This window comes from Entelurus aequoreus, linkage group LG02 (genome assembly GCF_033978785.1).
Source record: "Entelurus aequoreus isolate RoL-2023_Sb linkage group LG02, RoL_Eaeq_v1.1, whole genome shotgun sequence".
Lineage (NCBI taxonomy): Eukaryota > Metazoa > Chordata > Actinopteri > Syngnathiformes > Syngnathidae > Entelurus > Entelurus aequoreus.
Window position 1 is genome coordinate 61520533 of NC_084732.1, and position 20221 is coordinate 61540753.

General features: G+C 36.1%; 1 protein-coding gene and 2 non-coding genes across 4 annotated transcripts; all 3 read right to left on the reverse strand.

The window, feature by feature from the left end:
• Positions 1-741: 741 nt before the first annotated feature.
• On the reverse strand, positions 742-4330 carry rpl12 (ribosomal protein L12). 2 transcript variants are annotated; one of them, XM_062068578.1, is made up of 6 exons: positions 4172-4330; positions 3212-3285; positions 1524-1622; positions 1329-1410; positions 1177-1263; positions 742-889 (listed from the first exon to the last, which is right to left on the reverse strand). In XM_062068578.1, the coding sequence occupies exons 1-6, from the start codon at positions 4206-4208 to the stop codon at positions 771-773; spliced, it is 498 nt and encodes a 165-aa protein (XP_061924562.1). In that variant the 5' UTR covers positions 4209-4330; the 3' UTR covers positions 742-770. The 2 variants fall into 2 exon arrangements, with proteins under 2 accessions (XP_061924562.1, XP_061924566.1); XM_062068582.1 differs by having other exon boundaries at positions 4074-4222.
• Positions 968-1097, reverse strand: LOC133642740 (small nucleolar RNA SNORA65). The gene has a single exon (XR_009824593.1). It is a non-coding gene; the product is annotated as a small nucleolar RNA SNORA65 (small nucleolar RNA).
• On the reverse strand, positions 3042-3168 carry LOC133642743 (small nucleolar RNA SNORA65). The gene has a single exon (XR_009824594.1). It is a non-coding gene; the product is annotated as a small nucleolar RNA SNORA65 (small nucleolar RNA).
• Positions 4331-20221: the final 15891 nt, after the last annotated feature.

The following is a 20221-nucleotide window of genomic DNA, read 5'->3' on the forward strand; positions in this document are numbered from 1 at the left end:
GCGACCCCGAAAGGGACAAGCAGCAGAAAATGGATGGATGTCATTGGGCCAGTGGTTCTTAACCTTGGAGGTACCGAACCCCACCACTTTTACACACATTCCCAGAACCCTTCAGTGGAATTTTTTTTTTTTTTAAATTCAAGACAGTTGTTTTTTTTACTGGTGCACAAAATGAACTGTGCATTATCACCTTGTTCAAAGAACAAAACAAACAGTGCAAGAACTCAAATTACACACCTGCAAATCAGATGGAAAATTAGAACATTGTATGGGGGTATCCATTATACGCCGATAGGGAGAAGTTTTTATTTACACGATGAGTCAGGTGTGTTTTGACCTCTGTGGCGCAGGCTCCGTCGAACCCCCGAGGCAGACTCACCGAACCCCTAGGGTTCGGTCGAACCCAGGTTAAGAACCACTGCATTAGGCACGGAAAGATGAAGCCTGTTGGCTAGTCACACCGGTCCCTCAAATTGTTCAGCAGCACCAGATGTGATGTTTTTGATATGACTGCAAACATTCCTAAGAACCTATAATCAGTACAGCAAACTAATAACCTAAATATGTAGCAGGTCACAACAGTAGTCAATTAGCTTTACATTTGGACATTCACACCATTACATTTTACAAGATGTATGACAATTTTGGTAACTATTTTATTTATGAAAACCCTCCAAGTGTTGCCCTACTAAAATATTGCCGTAACTTACAAATGTTGGCTTAAAAACAAAAGACAAGTGATTGTTTCACCCAATATTTTATTGGTGCATTTAATCAGATGGGCACTCTATTTTTCCACTGTTAATGTCGTCGATGACATCATGGGGAGGACGACCATCAATGGTGCAGCCGACAGACTGAGCTGTACCCAGGATTTCTTTGATGGTTCCTGGCAAAAAAACAATCCAATTACTTTTTCCCCCCCAAACACCATTTAACAGGTCTAAGTAAAGTAACATTTTACTGATAATGTTCCAGACTTTTCGGCACAAAGTTGTTCATTATGTTTGAGCAGCTCTGTTTCCTAAAGCTGGGTCAATCTGAGCCTCCACTGGATTACACTCATGTCACACGAAACAGACAGGCATAGTGGCGGGAGGCTCAAGAGCAACAAACCCAATAATCATTCAGGCATATATGCAGTTTTGCTGCCAGTCCAAATGTATTTGTTCTTACCGGACATCTCTCTTGAAATGGAGCGAGGCCTCATGACACGGGCAATCCCCAAAATATCATCAAACGTCACACTTCCACTGTGCTTGACTGAAAGACAAAATGTGTTTTTACATGCTTACTGAAAGACTAGTTTTGTTTGTATAGTCACTCACTGTTTTTGACCTTCTTCCTGTCACGGGGGGGCTCCTTCAGAGCCTTGATGATCAGTGCCGATGCAGAAGGCACCACCTCAACCTAAAAATAAACATGAGGACCAAGCCAGCGGTCACACCTCAGTGTTTGGTCTTTGATAAGAAGAAGTCAGTCAATTGTAAGCCTAAATATTGAGAAGGCTGAAGAGCTCATACCGCTGCCTGTCTGTTCTGGATAATCAGCTTCACAGTTATCCTCAGACCCTTCCAGTCACCAGTAGCCTTGGCAATATCATCACCAACTTTCTTGGGAGACTAGAAGATGAAAAGGGATAACTTCATCAGTTAAGGACCTTTGCAACGACTACATTTTTTAATTAAACTTTTAGGAAATAGGACAATGAGAGATTATATTTTTGGAGTGATCCGAATTCTGAAGTGATGGACAAATGCCCAAATATTTTTTCCATGTTAAATAATGCAATAAACTGTTCCATATTGCAGATCTAGTGCAGAGAGAGGGAAGAGAGGACAAGCTATGGTAGCCCTGTCGCCAAGACAGCTTGAATGTGAAGTTGTGAAAGAACAAACGCTACAACTGAAGTCTGAGGAAACAATTTAGCAAGTAGATTAACAATTCAGGATAAATAGCAGGGTTTCCCCTGGATTGCAGAGATACTTGTGGTGATTGGGGGAGTGGCCACTACAACATCACCACATAATTGGCACAATTGGCTGTATAATTTTCTTTAATATGGCTCAATGTTTTTTATATATACATTTAAAAACTATCGTTGACATTTTCAATTGCTGCTTATTGTACAACATACTTAGATTTTTTTCTTAAGTGTCTTTTATTTGGTGTTATTACAGAATGTACTCTTTTAAAGATTACTTCCGTCCCTTAATGTCCTTGACGAAAAAGGCACGCTACAGCGAGAATGACATCACTTGCCCTATGCTGGTGCTCCAGTTGACTGTCTCTCCCTAAAAGCTGCCACAGTCCCTATTTGAAAATTTTGTAGCTTGCTGTCTGCAAGTATATCTTGGCTATAAATTACATCCACATTGCAGCCAACACTCAATGGCATGCATCCTGTTTACATCCGGTTAAGTTGATCAAAGTTTTTTTTTGTTGGCAGAGTTTTCTCTGCATCACTTGTCATTAGTGTGCATATAGGCTATCAATAACTTGCTGTTTGTGGTCAACTACTGTATCCTACGGTTATTTTTAAGTAACTAAAACACTGGAGGAATGTTAGCCACTAGCAAGCATGGAGTCTTCAGTGCCCTATGGAAGCGGTCGTTTTCTTGTCAAGTCAAAATTGCAGTGCATAGACGTGCATCATCACACTAACAATAGTAACGTTTATCACCCAACTTGTTTTAAAGCACCGCTTGCAGAGTATTTAGAGCTTCACCTGTATCACTAAATTTAAGCCAAAATACAATCATTCTCCCTCTCTTCGCCACACACGTTTCTACTTTTAAGTGCTCTGCGTGTGGACTCATTACCCCAGTTTTTTTCAAAGGCAGTGTAGTATCTTTTTTTCAGTTGATAAGTACCAGTATATTGTACAACCCTAACGTTAACGGCGGCCGCATGTGTAAGTGAGCACTTTCTTTTTAATGAACACGGACTGGTACTTGAGTTGGCTGACAGACTTAAGTGGTACCAATTTAAACAGGTTGCACATATACTTAACAGGCAAAAAGACATTTTCATTTTACTAATAATGTTCCTGACTTTACGGCACAGAGTTGCCCACTTGTTTGGGCAGTTCCGTTTCCTAAAAGCTGGGTCACTCTGAGCCTCCACTGGATTATAGTCAGTCATGTTGAAGACTGCCATAGTGGCGGGAGGCTGCTTTGTTCACGGTTACACAATTAAAAAAAAACCTCACCAGGCCCAGGGGTCCAATTTTGGGGGCCAGGGCAGAGGTGGCACCAACTTCTCCTCCAGTGCATCTCATGTACACTGCAAGACCAAGAAAACATGCACACTTGTATTAACACAGCATTGTAAATGGCAGTAGGATGTTATATTACATTCACAATATACAATCAATCGGTATCATTCTTTTAAGTTTATAGCACGATCATGAGTGTCACCAATTCTCAAGGAGAATTGTGAAGTGAGGCAAGCAGCATCTGGTTTGCGTATTACCATGTTTGTTCCATGAAACGTTTCATATTTTTTAGCATTGTATCTATTAAAGCTATGACACATTGACTGTTTCAGCCTTTAACAAAAGTATCAAAATATCCCTATATTTAATGTAACAAAGACCTTAACTCTATAATAATTTATGCTGAACACTTATCAGCAACACAACATTACGATGTGACCAATGTAACAAATTAGTCAGGCATATAGTATTCAGTACAGCATAAAATGAATTCACTTTTTCAAAATAGGCAGGGCACACCGATAACCATACGATGGACCGAAAACGGGCCTGTGCCGTACTGAGACTGCTGACTTTTACAGTCACTCTGCTTGTTCAGGACACACTTTTAAACTGCGTAAGTAGCTCTTTCATAGACACGTTTTCGTTAGTCAACGTTAACGGGCCCGCATGTCCCCTAAATCAGAGGGAAAAAGTAATCCCATTAGCTAGTGATTAGCCGCTAGCATGTGTCAACCACGTGTCATTCATCCTATGCGTTAAATAATGCTACAACAACGCTGACTCAACCGCCACTAAACATATCAAACGCGAACATAAATCGGCGTTTTCATATCATTTGAGACCCAAATATTACCGTTGCAAACCCGCCGTGGTGAGGCCAACACAGAGCGACGCCATCTTGACTGTCTCGAAAGCGCCTGCTTTAAGTACCACTTGACAGTATAAACATACCAATTTTAACCTCGTTGGGATCGAATTTGGGAGGCATGTTGTTCAGCTGGAGGTTGAGCGCTGTTCAGTTTGGTTGGTGATGGTGTCGGATGAACCCGGTTTGGGACGACCGATTACTGTTGCACCGTCACCGCTAGAGTGGAAAAGAAAGGACAGAAAATAGGGAAATCGTTTATATATACTAGCACCAAATATCGCGAGATGTGTCGTCACCGTGTATGGGTGGAGCCAAGTTGCTTACATTATTCTATTATCTACTACATTAACCTTTGCTTGAATTTTCAACCTTTTTTCAAAGTGGAAAAAATAAATAAATAAACAAAAAAACAAAAAAACAAAAAAAAAATATATATATATATATATATATATATATATATATATATATATATATATATATATATATATATATATATATATATATATATATATATATATATATATATATATATATATATATATATATATATATATATATATATATATACTATTAGAACTATTATAATATTTTTTTTTAACTGAGAAAACCATGTTTGGTTGAAAATAAAAATGTAAAACACAGCACTGCAACATTACAGTACAATCAGATTTATATTCTGTCCATTGCTAATCTGCAGTGGTCTTGATCAAAACATGAGGAAATACCTTTACATATTAAATATATGAAGTCAATTTAACATTGAAAAATGTTTGTGCACTTAAATCAATCATCCCTAAAACAAGACAAACAAACAAACAAACCAAAAAAATATATATATAAATATATGGTGTTGGGTTGGTTACTGAAAAGCAGTAACTAGTTACAGTTACTAGCTACTTTATTTCAAAAGTAACTCAGTTACTAACTCAGTTAATTACACCAAAAAGTAATGCGTTACTGTGAAAAGTAACTAATTACTTATACTGTATATATTTTTTATGTTTTAATTTTTTTTAAGGCCCCCTTTAATGCCCTTTTAGTCTTCATTTCAGTACTGTTATTGCACTGGAAAATAATACAATCTGTTGATCAACTTGACATGCATTTGCATCACTGAACTTTGCTAAGCCATGTGGTCTACATACAACACACAAACACAAAGATATGTTTCAAAGGGCCAATTTGTTTCAGGCCAGAACAAATTGACAAAACTATTTTAAATAGCTGCAACATAACATACATAAGTAACAAACAGCATGATAACAACATAGCTGTAAACCAAGGAAGGCACACACTATATACACAAAGCCTAACCAGGCATTTTTTTCTCTCAAGAAATTCTGAAATAAAATCATATCTTCAGTGAAGCCCAGAACACTCTACACATTTCCCCAGTTTTAGTTTAGAGACAAGGAAAGATTGGCCTGGCCCACGAGCATCCCTCTTTATGTTTGTGAACTTTATAGTCTATACATTTAGAGTAATGTGATAATCAAACACTCTAGAAGTCTAGAATGAAAGAGCAACAGTATATAGTCACGTCTGTTGTGTCCTTGGGCAAGACACTTCACCCTTGCTCCTGATGGATGCTGGTTAGCGCCTTGCATGGCTGCTCCCGCCATCAGTGTGTGAATGTGTGTGTGAATGGGTGAATGTAGAAATACTGTCAAAGCGCTTTGAGTACCTTGAAGGTAGAAAAGTGCTATACAAGTATAACCCATTTATCATTTATATAAGAGAATTGACAGAGTGTGTGTACCTTCAGTGTTGAATGATGAGCAGAGGCAGATGCATTGTTAAAATCCAGCCGCTGTTGCTTAGGATGTGAAGTGTGTCTCTCTTACTCGCTTCGTCGAAGCATGTTGCTTTTGTAGCTGTTTCAGCAGGTTTGAATTGCTAGGATAGGATCTTTGATCCAAGACACAACTTACATTTAACTAAAATGTTATTTTCTTTGTGGTCGACAAAAGAGAAGTAGTGAGAATATCTCCATGTTAAGAAACTCGACTTCTGGCTCCGCCATGATGTAAACACAGACACGCCCCCTCCCACACACACACATACACAGCGCGCGCTTTTTTTCCGGTCACCTCTTCTGCAGCGCTCCAATAAAACACTCAGATCTTCTCAGTTTCTAGCCGATATTACATAAAAAATAACGTAAAATAACGCAGTAGCGCATCATGTAGTAACGGTAACTGAGTTACTGAATATAAAAAATAACGCGTTAGATTACTATTTACCGCCGAAAGTAACGACTTTGCAGTAACGCGTTACAAAGTAACGCGTTAGTCCCAACACTATATATATATATATATATATATATATATATATATATATATATATATATATATATATATATATATATATATATATATATATATATATATAAATATCCATCCATCCATTTTCTACCGCTTGTTCCATTTGGGGTCTTTTCTACCGCTTGTTCCTTTTGGGGTCACAGCGGGTGCTGGAGCCTATCTCAGCTATATATATATATATATATATATATATATATATATATATATATATATATATATATATATATATATATATATATATATATATATATATATATATATATATATATATATATATATATATATATCGTGTGACAAACAATGAAGTGCTGATGCAAGCCAAGATTCCCAGCATGGTCACTCTCCTCCGTCAACGGTGGCTGGGCCATGGGCCGGATCCCCAAAGACATCCTCTACGCAGAGCTTGCCTCTGGCAAGAGGACAATGGGACGGCCACATCTCCGCTTCAAGGATGTCTGCAAGCGTGACCTGAAAGCGCTAGACATGGACCTAAACACCTGGGAAGAGGCTAGAGATTGCTCAGGACAGATCCAGCTGGAGACACACCGTGAACACTGGACTGAAAGCTGGCGAGGCAAAACTCCGCCAGCTTGCAGATGAGAAGCGAGCTCAGAGAAAGAGCAAGCAACTACATCCTGTGGCTGACTCAACCTACAAATGCACCAAGTGCAACAGAGACTGTCACTCCCGTGTTGGTCTGTACAGCCACAGCAGACGCTGCATGACCAACTAAATCATATCCAAGGGGCGCCAATCCATTGTCTTCCGAGACTTACGGATGCCAACAATATATATATATATATATATATATATATATATATATATATATATATATATATATATATATATATATATATATATATATATATATATATATATATATATATATATACAAACACCGTTTCCATATGAGTTGGGAAATTGTGTCAGATGTAAATATAAACGGAATACAATGATTTGCAAATCCTTTTCAACCCATATTCAATTGAATGCACTACAAAGACAAGATATTTGTTGTTCAAACTCATAAACTTTTTTTTTTTTTGCAAATAGTAATTAACTTAGAATTTCATGGCTGCAACTCGTGCCAAAGTAGTTGGGAAAGGGCATGTTCACCACTGTGTTACATGCCCTTTCCTTTTAACAACACTCAGTAAACGTTTGGGAACTGAGGAGACACATTTTTTAAGCTTCTCAGGTGGAATTATTTCCCATTCTTACAGTACTGTACAGCTTAAGTTGTTCAACAGTCCGGGGGTCTCCGTTGTGGTATTTTAGGCTTCATAATGCGCCACACATTTTCAATGGGAGACAGGTCTGGACTACTGGCAGGCCAGTCTAGTACCCACACTCTTTTACTATGAAGCCACGTTGATGTAACACGTGGCTTGGCATTGTCTTGCTGAAATAAGCAAGACAATGGTGGCATGGTAACGTTGCTTGGATGGCAACATATGTTGCTCCAAAACCTGTATGTACCTTTCAGAATTAATGGCGCCTTCACAGATGTGTACGTTACACATGTCTTGGGCACTAATACACCCCCATACCATCACACATGCTGGCTTTTCAACTTTGCGCTTATAACAATCCGGATGGTTCTTTTCCTCTTTGGTCCGGAGGACACGACGTCCACAGTTTCCAAAAACAATTTGAAACGTGGACTCGTCAGACCACAGAACACTTTTCTACTTTGTATGAGTCCATCTTAGATGAGCTCAGGCCCAGCGAAGCCGACGGCGTTTCTGGGTGTTGTTGATAAACGAATTTCGCCTTGCATAGGAGAGTTTTAACTTGCACTTACAGATGTAGCGACCAACTGTAGTTACTGACAGTGGGTTTCTGAAGTGTTCCTGGGCCCATGTGGTGATATCCTTTACACACTGATGTTGCTTGTTGATGCAGTACAGCCTGAGGGATCGAAGGTCACGGGCTTAGCTTCTTACGTGCTGTGATTTCTCCAGATTCTCTGAACCCTTTGATGATATTACGGACCGTAGATGGTGAAATCCCTAAATTCCTTGCAATAGCTGGTTGAGAAAGGTTTTTCTTAAACTGTTCAACAATTTGCTCACGCATTTGTTGACAAAGTGGTGACCCTCGCCCCATCCTTGTTTGTGAATGACTGAGCATTGCATGGAATCTACTTTTATACCCAATCATGGCACCCACCTGTTCCCAATTTGCCTGTTCACCTGTGGGATGTTCCAAATAAGTGTTTGATGAGCATTCCTCAACTTTATCAGTATTTATTGCCACCTTTCCCAACTTCTTTGTCACGTGTTGCTACCATCAAATTCTAAAGTTAATGATTATTTGCACAAAAAAAAAAATGTTTATCAGTTTGAACATCAAATATGTTGTCTTTGTAGCATATTCAACTGAATATGGGTTGAAAATGATTTGCAAATCATTGTATTCTGTTTATATTTACATCTAACACAATTTCCCAACTCATATGGAAACGGGGTTTGTATATATGTATACCGTATCTGTGCTGTCAAATGATCAATCAGAGTAATCACACTTTTGAATTCGGATTAATTGCTTGCATAATTTAAATTGTCTTAAGAAAAACCCTAATATTTGAACACACATGCCATTTTATTTTCAGAATGTCATAAAGGAACATTTTAAAATGTTTTCCTTGATCGCACATAATTTATGCTCAAAACCCGGTAACAGTTTTAAAGACACACCGGGGTGTATTTCGAAGCCACATTTTCATCGAGCACACCAGCTGGAGTCTCCTCACTCATCTTTAAACTGGCGTATGCATTGACCTGGAGGCTCATGTATTAAGCGTGTGTACGCACAAAAACTTGACGTACGCCCTTTTTCACCGCAAAGTTGAGATGTGTCAGCATAGACATGTTATAAGTAGAAGCAGCATTGGCTGCTGTGACGCGAGAAATTCGGCCGCCATCTTGAAGTGGTGATGAGGAGCCGGCGAGCAGCCTAAACTGACATTTGACAGGTAGAAAACAAAGACGCCGGGCTGGTGTTCAGCGTTTTCCTGCTCAAATTAGCGGACTGTTGAAAATAGGAATCGGGTATTACTTTTCACAAGTAAGATTTAACATTAACGTACTATTGGTTGTATTTTGTGAAAATAATATTACCACAGAGTTGAGAAGGAGCGAAGATCTTCAATAGTACAAATCATAGCTGCTAGCAAACAAGAGTATGACCATAATAGAATTGCTTGTCAATTAAATTAATTACATTTAAAAATGTCATAAAAGTTTGAGTTTGAGTTTGAGTTTGAGTTTATTTCGAACATGCAAGCATACAACATGATACATCACAATTTCCAGTTTTTTTCAACATGTTCGAAAAGGAGTAGGAAGAAGCAGAGCTTATTTAATCCTACCCCTTTTCTTTACATAACAGTTGCAAAACTTTTTGTTCACTTCCTGTTCACAATTTTTTCACAATAAACTCCATACGTAATCACAATAAAAATAAATAAATAAATAATAGTAAGAATTTAATAATAATAATTGGTGAAGTAAGTCATATTTCATATGATGAGATAAGTAAGATTACTTTAAGAATGAATGAATGGATGGATGAAATAAATTGAGAATGTTTGTCATGGTTCTTCTTCTTTGTACTTTGTAAACACTTTAAGTTTGAAGAGTTTCTTGAAGTGGATCATATTAGTACATTGTTTGATTGCTTTGCTTAATCCATTCAATCATTTAATTCCACATACTGATATACTGAAGGTCTTAAGTGTTGTACGTGCAAACAAATGTTTTAAATTACGTTTTTCTCTAAGATTATATTTCTCCTCTTTTTTTTAGAAGAATTGTTGTATATTCTTGGGTAGCAGGTTATAGTTGAAGTTGAAATAAATGATGAAGATAAAGATTGTAAAACAGAATTTGGTTTTATTCTGAATCCAGTGAAACAGATTGGTGGTTTTAGCTAATATAAAGACTTTCAGGTGTTTATATATGTTTATGTTTAAGTATTTGGCAGACGCTTTTATCCAAAGTGACGTACATAAAAAATACATATAAAACAATCACTGTAAACATGATCATTTAAGGGAGGAATGTAATACAAAATATCAATACAAAGTGTCAAGACAGAATAAACTCTCTGCTGCTGCAGCAACAGTCTACAGGTCCCTAAGATATATAGATATCTAATGTATTCATACATTGTTTATGTAGGATATACGCATGTATATATAACCTAATCATATTGTTTCTTCAATTTAAAAATAGCTGACCATTTTTGTTCCCCCTTCTCTGGGATTATATTCCCAGTTTTGATCTCAGACGTTTTATAGCATATAAGAATATTCTATTACTGTTAAGCAAACTATGGATAATAAAACACGCCAAAACATGTGTCCTTTATCATAGCTACACGTATGACAAAAAAAGCGTGTGAAAATCAGTGGTATTCAGTGAGGTAAGATGAATTAAATGCGCTGACAGTTCATTGCTCCTGCCAAATAAATTGCACTGAGTGGAGCGGATCACCACTCCAAGATGGTCACCCCGCGTCTCGTCAGCGCCAGTAGGCAGTAGTGGTCGATGCTGCGTCTACTTATAAGATGTCTATGTGTGTCTGTAGTGAATTGGAGGTGGGAACGTGCGGTGCCTCGCACCAACTTTATGCTTAATGTACACACATTTCTACATGCAGTGGATACTTTGGCAACACACAGAGGTGGTCGTTCAGGGTGTGCAGATCTCAGGCACATGACTAATTTCAATATGACTTAATTATTTATTTGCATATTAATCACAGGTTATTTTTTTGGTTTCAGAAATGAAATTGAAGAAAATACCTCAATATCTGGATACACATGCAATTTGGTAGTCAGAATGTCATAAATTTAGATTTTTAAAAAATGTTTTATTGAACTGCAGGTCATCGATTTGCTCAAAACTTGATGACAGTAAGTATAGTAAGAATCATGCCTGGGTCGCTAACACATTGGTATATTGACCTACTAATTAATGTCGATAAACAATATTATTGCCTTAATTTTTATGAGACCAAATTAACCATTGATGTAATGATAAAACATTACAATATTGCATATATATCCTTTCAAATGCAATAAACGTGTGTTTCTCGTATATTTTAACATTGTAATTGTAATGTAAACTTAAATCTCCAAGTTAAATAAAAGAAACAATAACTAACATTTACTTTGTTAGCAAAATTTTGCATTTCACAACAAAAAGCAACAAAATATGTTGGGGGGAGGAGGAGGGGTTGGAGGCCCTCAAATATACCAAATAAAATCAATAAATTAAATGGCAAAATTATAAAGTATTGACACTTCACTATTGAACATCTAGGCAGAGGTAGAGTTGTACGTTACTTAACTGACAATCAAGTTAGGACCTTTTTAAACAAAAGTGCAGAGTAACAATATAAACACGACAGTATACGCAGATGTATTAACAGGTTATATGCAAAAACAAAACTTAAGTCTGGCATATTCTGAGTGAGAAACGCCAACATGACATGACAAACGTCTTTCAAACGTTTGCAGGATTTTAGAAATTCTGCCTTTTCAACAGTATTAAATGGCAGCTTGTCTTTGGCTATGTAGTGGTGATTCAAACCACAATTTCAGTGAGCACACACCCTTTTTGCGCTGTGTTGTTTTCACTGTCCTGGCTTGTTCACCAAATGCCTCAGCGAGTGTGCCAGGTGGTTGTGTTTCAAGTGGGCGTGCAGGTTTGACATGTTTAGCTATGGTCGTGTTGGAGCGCATTTGTCAAACTGGATCCTCGGTGATGATACGCTCATCTAGGATCAGGTGTGTACAATTTGGCCGTCCCCTGTCGAGAAAGGAAGCACTAAGGAGGACAAACAAAAAGACAAACAGCAGGGACAAAATAATAGGGAAAGCGGGCGAGCAAAGAACATAACAGGAATGCTCACAACTCGGCTGTGACATCATTCCAACTTCCGAGGTAAATGGAACGCAGCATTAATGATGACAAGAGGAGTCACCCCTTTCTTTTCATTTCGCTATGGCACAAATGTGCGCAGCTGCTAAAACTGACGTAAAGAGTGAATGCTCTTGAAACATGCACATGGCGATTTATTGACGTTGGAAAACTTACCGACTTAATTTTCATTTATTGTCAGTTAATTGACCTATTGAATATCAGCCCAGGCCTAGTAAGAATTAAGTGCACATTTTGAAAGTCTCTGCAATAATATAGAACACTAGATACAGATGTACATTATATTAATAATTATATTATATTAATTAAGATAATGTAATAAAGACACCCATAAACAACGTTACATAGTGCACCATTTACATCAGTATTTTCTCTTGCTTAGTTTAACCAGTTGTTTAAACAAATGTAAACCGATTATAATTTTTTTGGCACAGTTGGACCTGATGTGCTGGAAGTGCGTGTATGTGAGAGAAAGTGCCTTGACCAGAGACGTGATGGTTGTCAACAAAGAACATGCCTCTCGATTCCCTTGTTTTGGTCTGTCTTTTCTACTGGGTTACACAAACAAACTTATTTACTTTTTCAGATTACAGTGCTGATCTCTTTTTTGTACAAACTACCTCAAGTCTAGACGTTAATTGGGGACATGAATGGCATCGCGTTAACGTTGACAGCCCTAATATATATGCATATATGCATACAGTATGTATATGTATGTTGCAAATATATATACAGTATGTATATGTATGTATGTGTGTATATATATATATATATATATATATATATATATATATATATATATATATATATATATATATACAAATATATATATATATATATACAATGTGTATATATATTTGGATATATATATATATATATATATATATATATATATATATATATATATATATATATATATATATATATATATATATATATATATATATATATATATATATCAGTGACGTGCGGTGAGGTTCATGGCTGGTGAGGCACTGACTTCATCACAGTCAGACTTACAAACATATGAACCCTAAAGAGTATCTTATTCACCATTTGATTGGCAGCAGTTAACGGGTTATGTTTAAAAGCTCATACCAGCATTCTTCCCTGCTTGGCACTCAGCATCAAGGGTTGGAATTGGGGGTTAAATCACAAAAAATTATTCCCGGGCGCGGTGCCGCTGCTGCCCACTGCTCCCCTCACCTCCCAGGGGGTGAACAAGGGGATGGGTCAAATGCAGAGGACAAATTTCATTACACCTAGTGTGTGTGTGACAATCATTGGTACTTTAACTTAGCTTTAACTGTACACATACAAACTGTAGCACACAAAAAAGCACATTTAATAAAAAAAAACGTTATTATGGTCTTACCTTTACTTATAAATGAAATCCATGCGCCGCTGTTGTGCTGAATTAATTGTTATTAATTAATTAATAATTAATTAATAATGATATTTATTTTTATTATTTAATCATATAATTATATAATTTATTTATTATATAATATAATAATAGTAATTAATAATTAATAATTATTAATTATTGGTTTTGCACTTTTTGGCTTCTTATTAAATAACTTTTTTAAATAGATTCAATCTTGCACGTGGAAAGTTTAAGTGTGGGCTTTAGTTGATATACCACTCCCGTCAGAGGTGCATTCTACGGCGGGGGTGCATTCTCTACCACCAGGAGGCGGAATTACTGCGAGCCTCAGCCAGTGCGTCTTTTGCAGCCGTTTTATGATTGCTCAGCACAAGAAATACTTACACACATACAGTTGTTGACAAAATACACTGTACATTGTATACCTCAGCTAACTAAACTATGGAAATGTATAATATAGTTCATATAGCAATACGGTCTCACTGCACAGCAGGCTAGCAGTTAGCCGAGTCCGCAATCCATGTTGAGGCACAACGCAGTGACGTGCCTCAACTGGCTGCTGATCTCAGTATTTGAACGGCAAATGTGAAAATTCAGCGATTTTGAATAAAAATAATCTAAAACTGGTGAAGTTAAATGGAAAATAACTTAATAGTATAATCACTGGATACATATAACAATTTAATTTTTTTTTTTCTTTTTACATTTTTTTCTTTCCATGATGGCACGTGAGGCCCCGCCTCACCTGCCTCCACTGACTGCACGTCACTGATATAAATATATATATATATTTTTTTTTTTAAACTTGGGAAGTCCCGCTGGTCAGATTGTGGATGCTGGCGGGCTGTAGTTTGGGGACCCCTGGTGTACATGATAGCTTACAATGCAAGTTTACCTTTAAATCAACTGTGGGTAGGGTGTGTATTCCCCTTATTTTCCCCATCCATCCATCCATCCATTTTCTACCGCTTATTCCCTTCGGGGTCGCGGGGGACGCTGGAGCCTATCTCAGCTACATTCCCCAATTTTCTGGAAAATGTGCCTTATTTTCAAATGCAAATGTGGCAAATTCTAACAATATTGTTCAACATAACTTTTTGTATTACGGTGTTTTGTAAATAATTCAAATGCAACTGTCGCATTACAAATACACTGGTGTTTTGATTCAAACTGTGGTTACTTTCTATCTTTTTGACACAAAACAACAATCAGACACCAAAAAGATAGTGATTTGTATTTTCTGAAACATTTAACATGCATGAACTGATCAAGCCTGGAGTTTTTCGTGTGTTGAATTGGGCTGAATGGAAGCTGAGCATAGAATGATCTTTTTTGTGTGTTTCTTCTTAAAAAGAGCAGAGTGGTGCATGTGGGTGTTAAGTGGATGAACATTCTCCCTAGCAGTAGAAGGCCAACATCGCATCAGGATTGCGGTGTACAAAACCGCAAGGAATAGCATTTTATTGTTGTCCTCGCATACATGTTTGAATGGAATGCATATAAAGTGTGTTTTTCATCCTTTCTGACTCTTTGACTCAGTGCTTGTCCACAGGAATAGCAACATAACACAAGAGGGAGTAAGTGGATGAGAAGCAGAGATCATCACTGTTGAGCTGTTTAATATGCACCATGAAAATCACCAATGATCAGAAATTCACATCTTGCATTATGAAAGAAAAGTGTGCGTGTGTTTTTTTTTATGCATTGATTGGAAAGGTCAATATTGCGAAAGCTTGGCCTTAATAGTGATATGTATATTTCGATTAGTAATTGCCCTCTTAATACTATCTGAATTATATACCACAGGAAGACCAATAAGAACATGATTAGAACAAACATTGCATAAAGGAATAAAAAGGTGAGGATTTTACTTTTTTCTTTTTTGAGGTGACTCTGAAAAATTAAATTACTGTATGTGTATGTCATCTCTTTATTGACTTATATTGGTTCCACAGAAGCTCTCTCCTTTCAGATGATGATTGGTTATTGTTCTGTATGCATATATTAGTTTTATTGTATTATTTGTTTCCTGGTTTTAGTCTTCCATTGTGCAGGAAGATTGTTAAAGAGATGGTTGTCCTTGGAAACAGTATGGTTGGGTCTGTGTCATATATTATGCAATACTTGTTACAGAATCGGTACTTTTGAAACGTAGTCTGTGGTAAAACTTACTTACAAAAAAGGAAAACATACACATTTTGTCCAAAAATTACGGAATTTTGTAACATGCGAGTTGAACATAAGTTATTTAATTACCTCAGTATTGTTAATAAAATGATAACTAAGTAATATATTCACTAATACTAAATATATCCATCCATTTTCTATCGATTGTCCCTCTCTGGGATGCTGGAACCTATCCCAGCTGCATTCGGGCGGAAGGCGGGGTACACCCTGGACAAGTTGCCACCATATCGCAGGGCCAACACAGATAGACAGACAACATTCACACTCATATTAGAGCCAAGTTAGTGTTGCCAATCAACCTATCCCCAGGTGCATGTCTCTGGAGGTGGGAGAAAGCTGGAGTACCCGGAGGGAACCCACGCAGTCACAGGGAGAACATACAAACTCCACACAGAAAGACCCCGAGCCCAGGGATTGAACCCAGGACCTTCTTATTGTCAGGCACACGCACTAACCCCTGTTTCACTGTGCTTCCATATGAAATACAATTCATAACAAATTGTTACATCTTTCTCAGGAAAACCAGGAGCAATACAGGGAATGTGCAGCCCTAGATGCTCACAAAAACTAACGTTATGTGTAAACGATACCTCTTTCTTTTAATAGTTGTAGCACCCTTATCACCAAAATGAGACACAGATATCTACTTAGTTATTTGGTCAGTTAACTACCGTTTACATCGCCTTTATGGTATAGTTTCGGTACGCATCCCTCAGAAAAAGGAACACAAGCAAAGCGGATAAAGTGGATAAGTTTGAGTACCATATAAAGAGTCTGTCATACATCAGCTTTATTGTGTTAAATCCCTGTATTGTTGTGCTACACCAACATTAAAGGGTCCGGTTTCATTTCTGCAGAGGAAAGGGCAGCATGAGATGCAATTAAATTTACATTCCCTGCTTCTACTGTGTTTACAAGCGCAAAACAACATGGAGACGAATGTGTCAGACTTTCATTTTGCATAAAGTGAGAGCCTGAAGCTAAGACAGTGAGTCTTGTTTTATGTATTTTCTCTTCTTGCAAGCATGAATGTTATGTTCAGAGAATCCCTGCTTCAAAAGAAGGAAAGAAAATGTTTTTTGTGTTGTTTTCTGCCAATCAACCATAGTTCATCAATGATTACAAATTGATCAGGCTGCCCCGACTCATTTGGCTGTGATTGGACTTGCAAGAAGGATGTCAGTGTTCAAGCTGCTCCTCATTTAGTGCAATCCATCCGTGGCAATAAAATCTCCAGGGGATTACATGCACCATTTTCTAGGACAGTTCATGGACTTTAAGTTACATTCTGAAACATTTTGATCACTATTTTCCTAGGACAAGGCTTTTCATTTGTTTTGTTTTTGTTTGCACAGTGCCAAGTAAATTACAGTCAGTGGACTTACATGCACCAAAGACTCAGAAAACTAATAGTTGCATATTTGTTGTTTTGGGTGAAAACATTACACCACAATAGCTTTTGGGTCATAAAATGTGTTTTATGCAATGTCCTTTGCAGTGGACAACTGTATCTTGTCAATACTCTTTTCTAATACTGCTGAGATGAGCAAGACCTTTTTTCAACAATGTATTAAAAATGTACTGTAATGTATGGTACAACTTGCTTTATATGTTTATATACAATTTTTACAGTTATTTTAAAATCGCTTGATCGCAAACTTTACTTGCTCTTAGAATATTGGTTTCATGCAACATTTTTTCAGTCTTGTTTTTTTTTTCTGCAATAATTTTTTCTTCCTGTTACACAGTATATATACATATATATATATATATATATATATATATATATATATATATATATATATATATATATATATATATATATATATATAAATATATATATATATATATATATATATATATATATATATATATATATATATATATATATATATATATATATATATATATATATATATATATATATATATATATATATATGATATTATATGGATTAATGTTATATGGGACGGCGTGGCGAAGTTGGTAGAGTGGCTGTGCCAGCAATCGGGGTTCAATTCCCACCTTCTACCTTCCTAGTCACGTCCGTTGTGTCCTTGGGCAAGACACTTCACCCTTTGCCTCTGATGGCTGCTGGTTAGCGCCTTGCATGGCAGCTCCCGCCATCAGTGTGTGAATGTGTGTGTGAATGGGTAAATGTGGAAATACTGTCAAAGCGCTTTGAGTACCTTGAAGGTAGAAAAGCGCTATACAAGTATAACCCATTTATTATCATTTATTCTGTGTGTGATTTTTGTCCTTTGCGTTCTTGTTTCCCAGTGCTTGTTGTATTTTTGTTACATTTAGTTTTTGTTGTAAAAGATTGATCTCGAGACAGTCATTTGAGAAGTGTATATTATATATATATATATATATATATATATATATATATATATATATATATATATATACAAACTGTATATATATATACACTACCGTTCAAAAGTTTGGGGTCACATTGAAATGTCCTTATTTTTGAAGGAAAAGCACTGTACTTTTCAATGAAGATAACTTTAAACTAGTCTTAACTTTAAAGAAATACACTCTATACATTGCTAATGTGGTAAATGACTATTCTAGTTGCAAATGTCTGGTTTTTGGTGCAATATCTACATAGGTCTATAGAGGCCCATTTCCAGAAACTATCACTCCAGTGTTCTAATGGTACAATGTGTTTGCTCATTGGCTCAGAAGGCTAATTGATGATTAGAAAACCCTTGTGCAATCATGTTCACACATCTGAAAACCGTTTAGCTCGTTACAGAAGCTACAAAACTGACCTTCCTTTGAGCAGATTGAGTTTCTGGAGCATCACATTTGTGGGGTCAATTAAACGCTCAAAATGGCCAGAAAAAGAGAACTTTCATCTGAAACTCGACAGTCTATTCTTGTTCTTAGAAATTAAGGCTATTCCACAAAATTGTTTGGTTGACCCCAAACTTTTGAACGGTAGTGTATATATATATATATATATATATATATATATATATATATATATATATATATATATATATATATATATATATATATATATATATATATATATATATATATATATATATATATATATATATACTGTATATATAAATGTACTGTAATGTATGGTACAACTTGCTTTATATGTTTAATTACAAATGTTACAGTTATTTTAAAGTCGTTTGATCCCAAACTTTACTTGCTCTTAGAATTTTGGTTTCATGCAACCCTTTTTCAGTCTTTTGTTTTTTTTTCTGCAATAATTTTTTCTTGCTGTTACACAGTATATCTGTATATATATATGATATTATATGGATTAATGTTATATAGTTTTGTGTGTGATTTTTGTCCTTTGCGTTCTTGTTTCCCAGTGTTTGTTGTATATTTGTTACATTTAGTTTTTTTGTAAAAGATTGATCTCGAGACAGTTGTTTGAGAAGTAGAGAGGAAATACATTCATATGTTCTTAACATTCAGTGATTTATCGTTCATAGTCAATATTACAAACCTCACATTATTTAGTTTCATGTACATTCTTTTATTCAGTGAACATTCTGTAAAATTCCATTCAGTTTCAAGAGGTGGTCAGTTACAATATTTTTTGCATTCAATAAGTCATATTGTGAGTGTTTGTAATGCGTGTTTAGTTTTGACCCTTTTCTACAGCATTTTAGGGATTTCTTTCATTAATGCTAAACAACACACAAATGTTTAAAGTGTTCTTTAAAAAAGGAACTAAGTACACCTTCAGCAGAATGCATAACATTTTTACAGCTAAAATATTGTGTCAAAAAACATTTGACACATACAAACCCGCTGTGTCATGTTAACAATCAGAAATAGAAGAATAAAACTGGTGAATATTGTCACACAGTTATCAGTCAGTCACTCCTCTGCTACACAGAAATATTCTGCTGTTATATATATATATATATATATATATATATATATATATATATATATATATATATATATATATATATATATATATATATATATATATATATATATATATATATATATATATATATCCTGCACAAGATAAATAAAACATTTTCCGCAAGAGAGATGTTCTATTTCATTGGACAAACCCCAACACACCACACATCGGCGGAAAGCCTCTGAAGTCTTCTTACCAGCACAATATGGTATTTTGCATTCAAAATAAGGTTGTCAAAAATGCCTGTCTCTTGCAAAGAGGACAAACATGCATTACTGGGTGGCAGGAAGTTAATCCGGCAGTGTGAAAAATTCAAATTAACACAAGCAGACTATTCCAGAAACCAGATTTATCTTGCTAGTACAGTA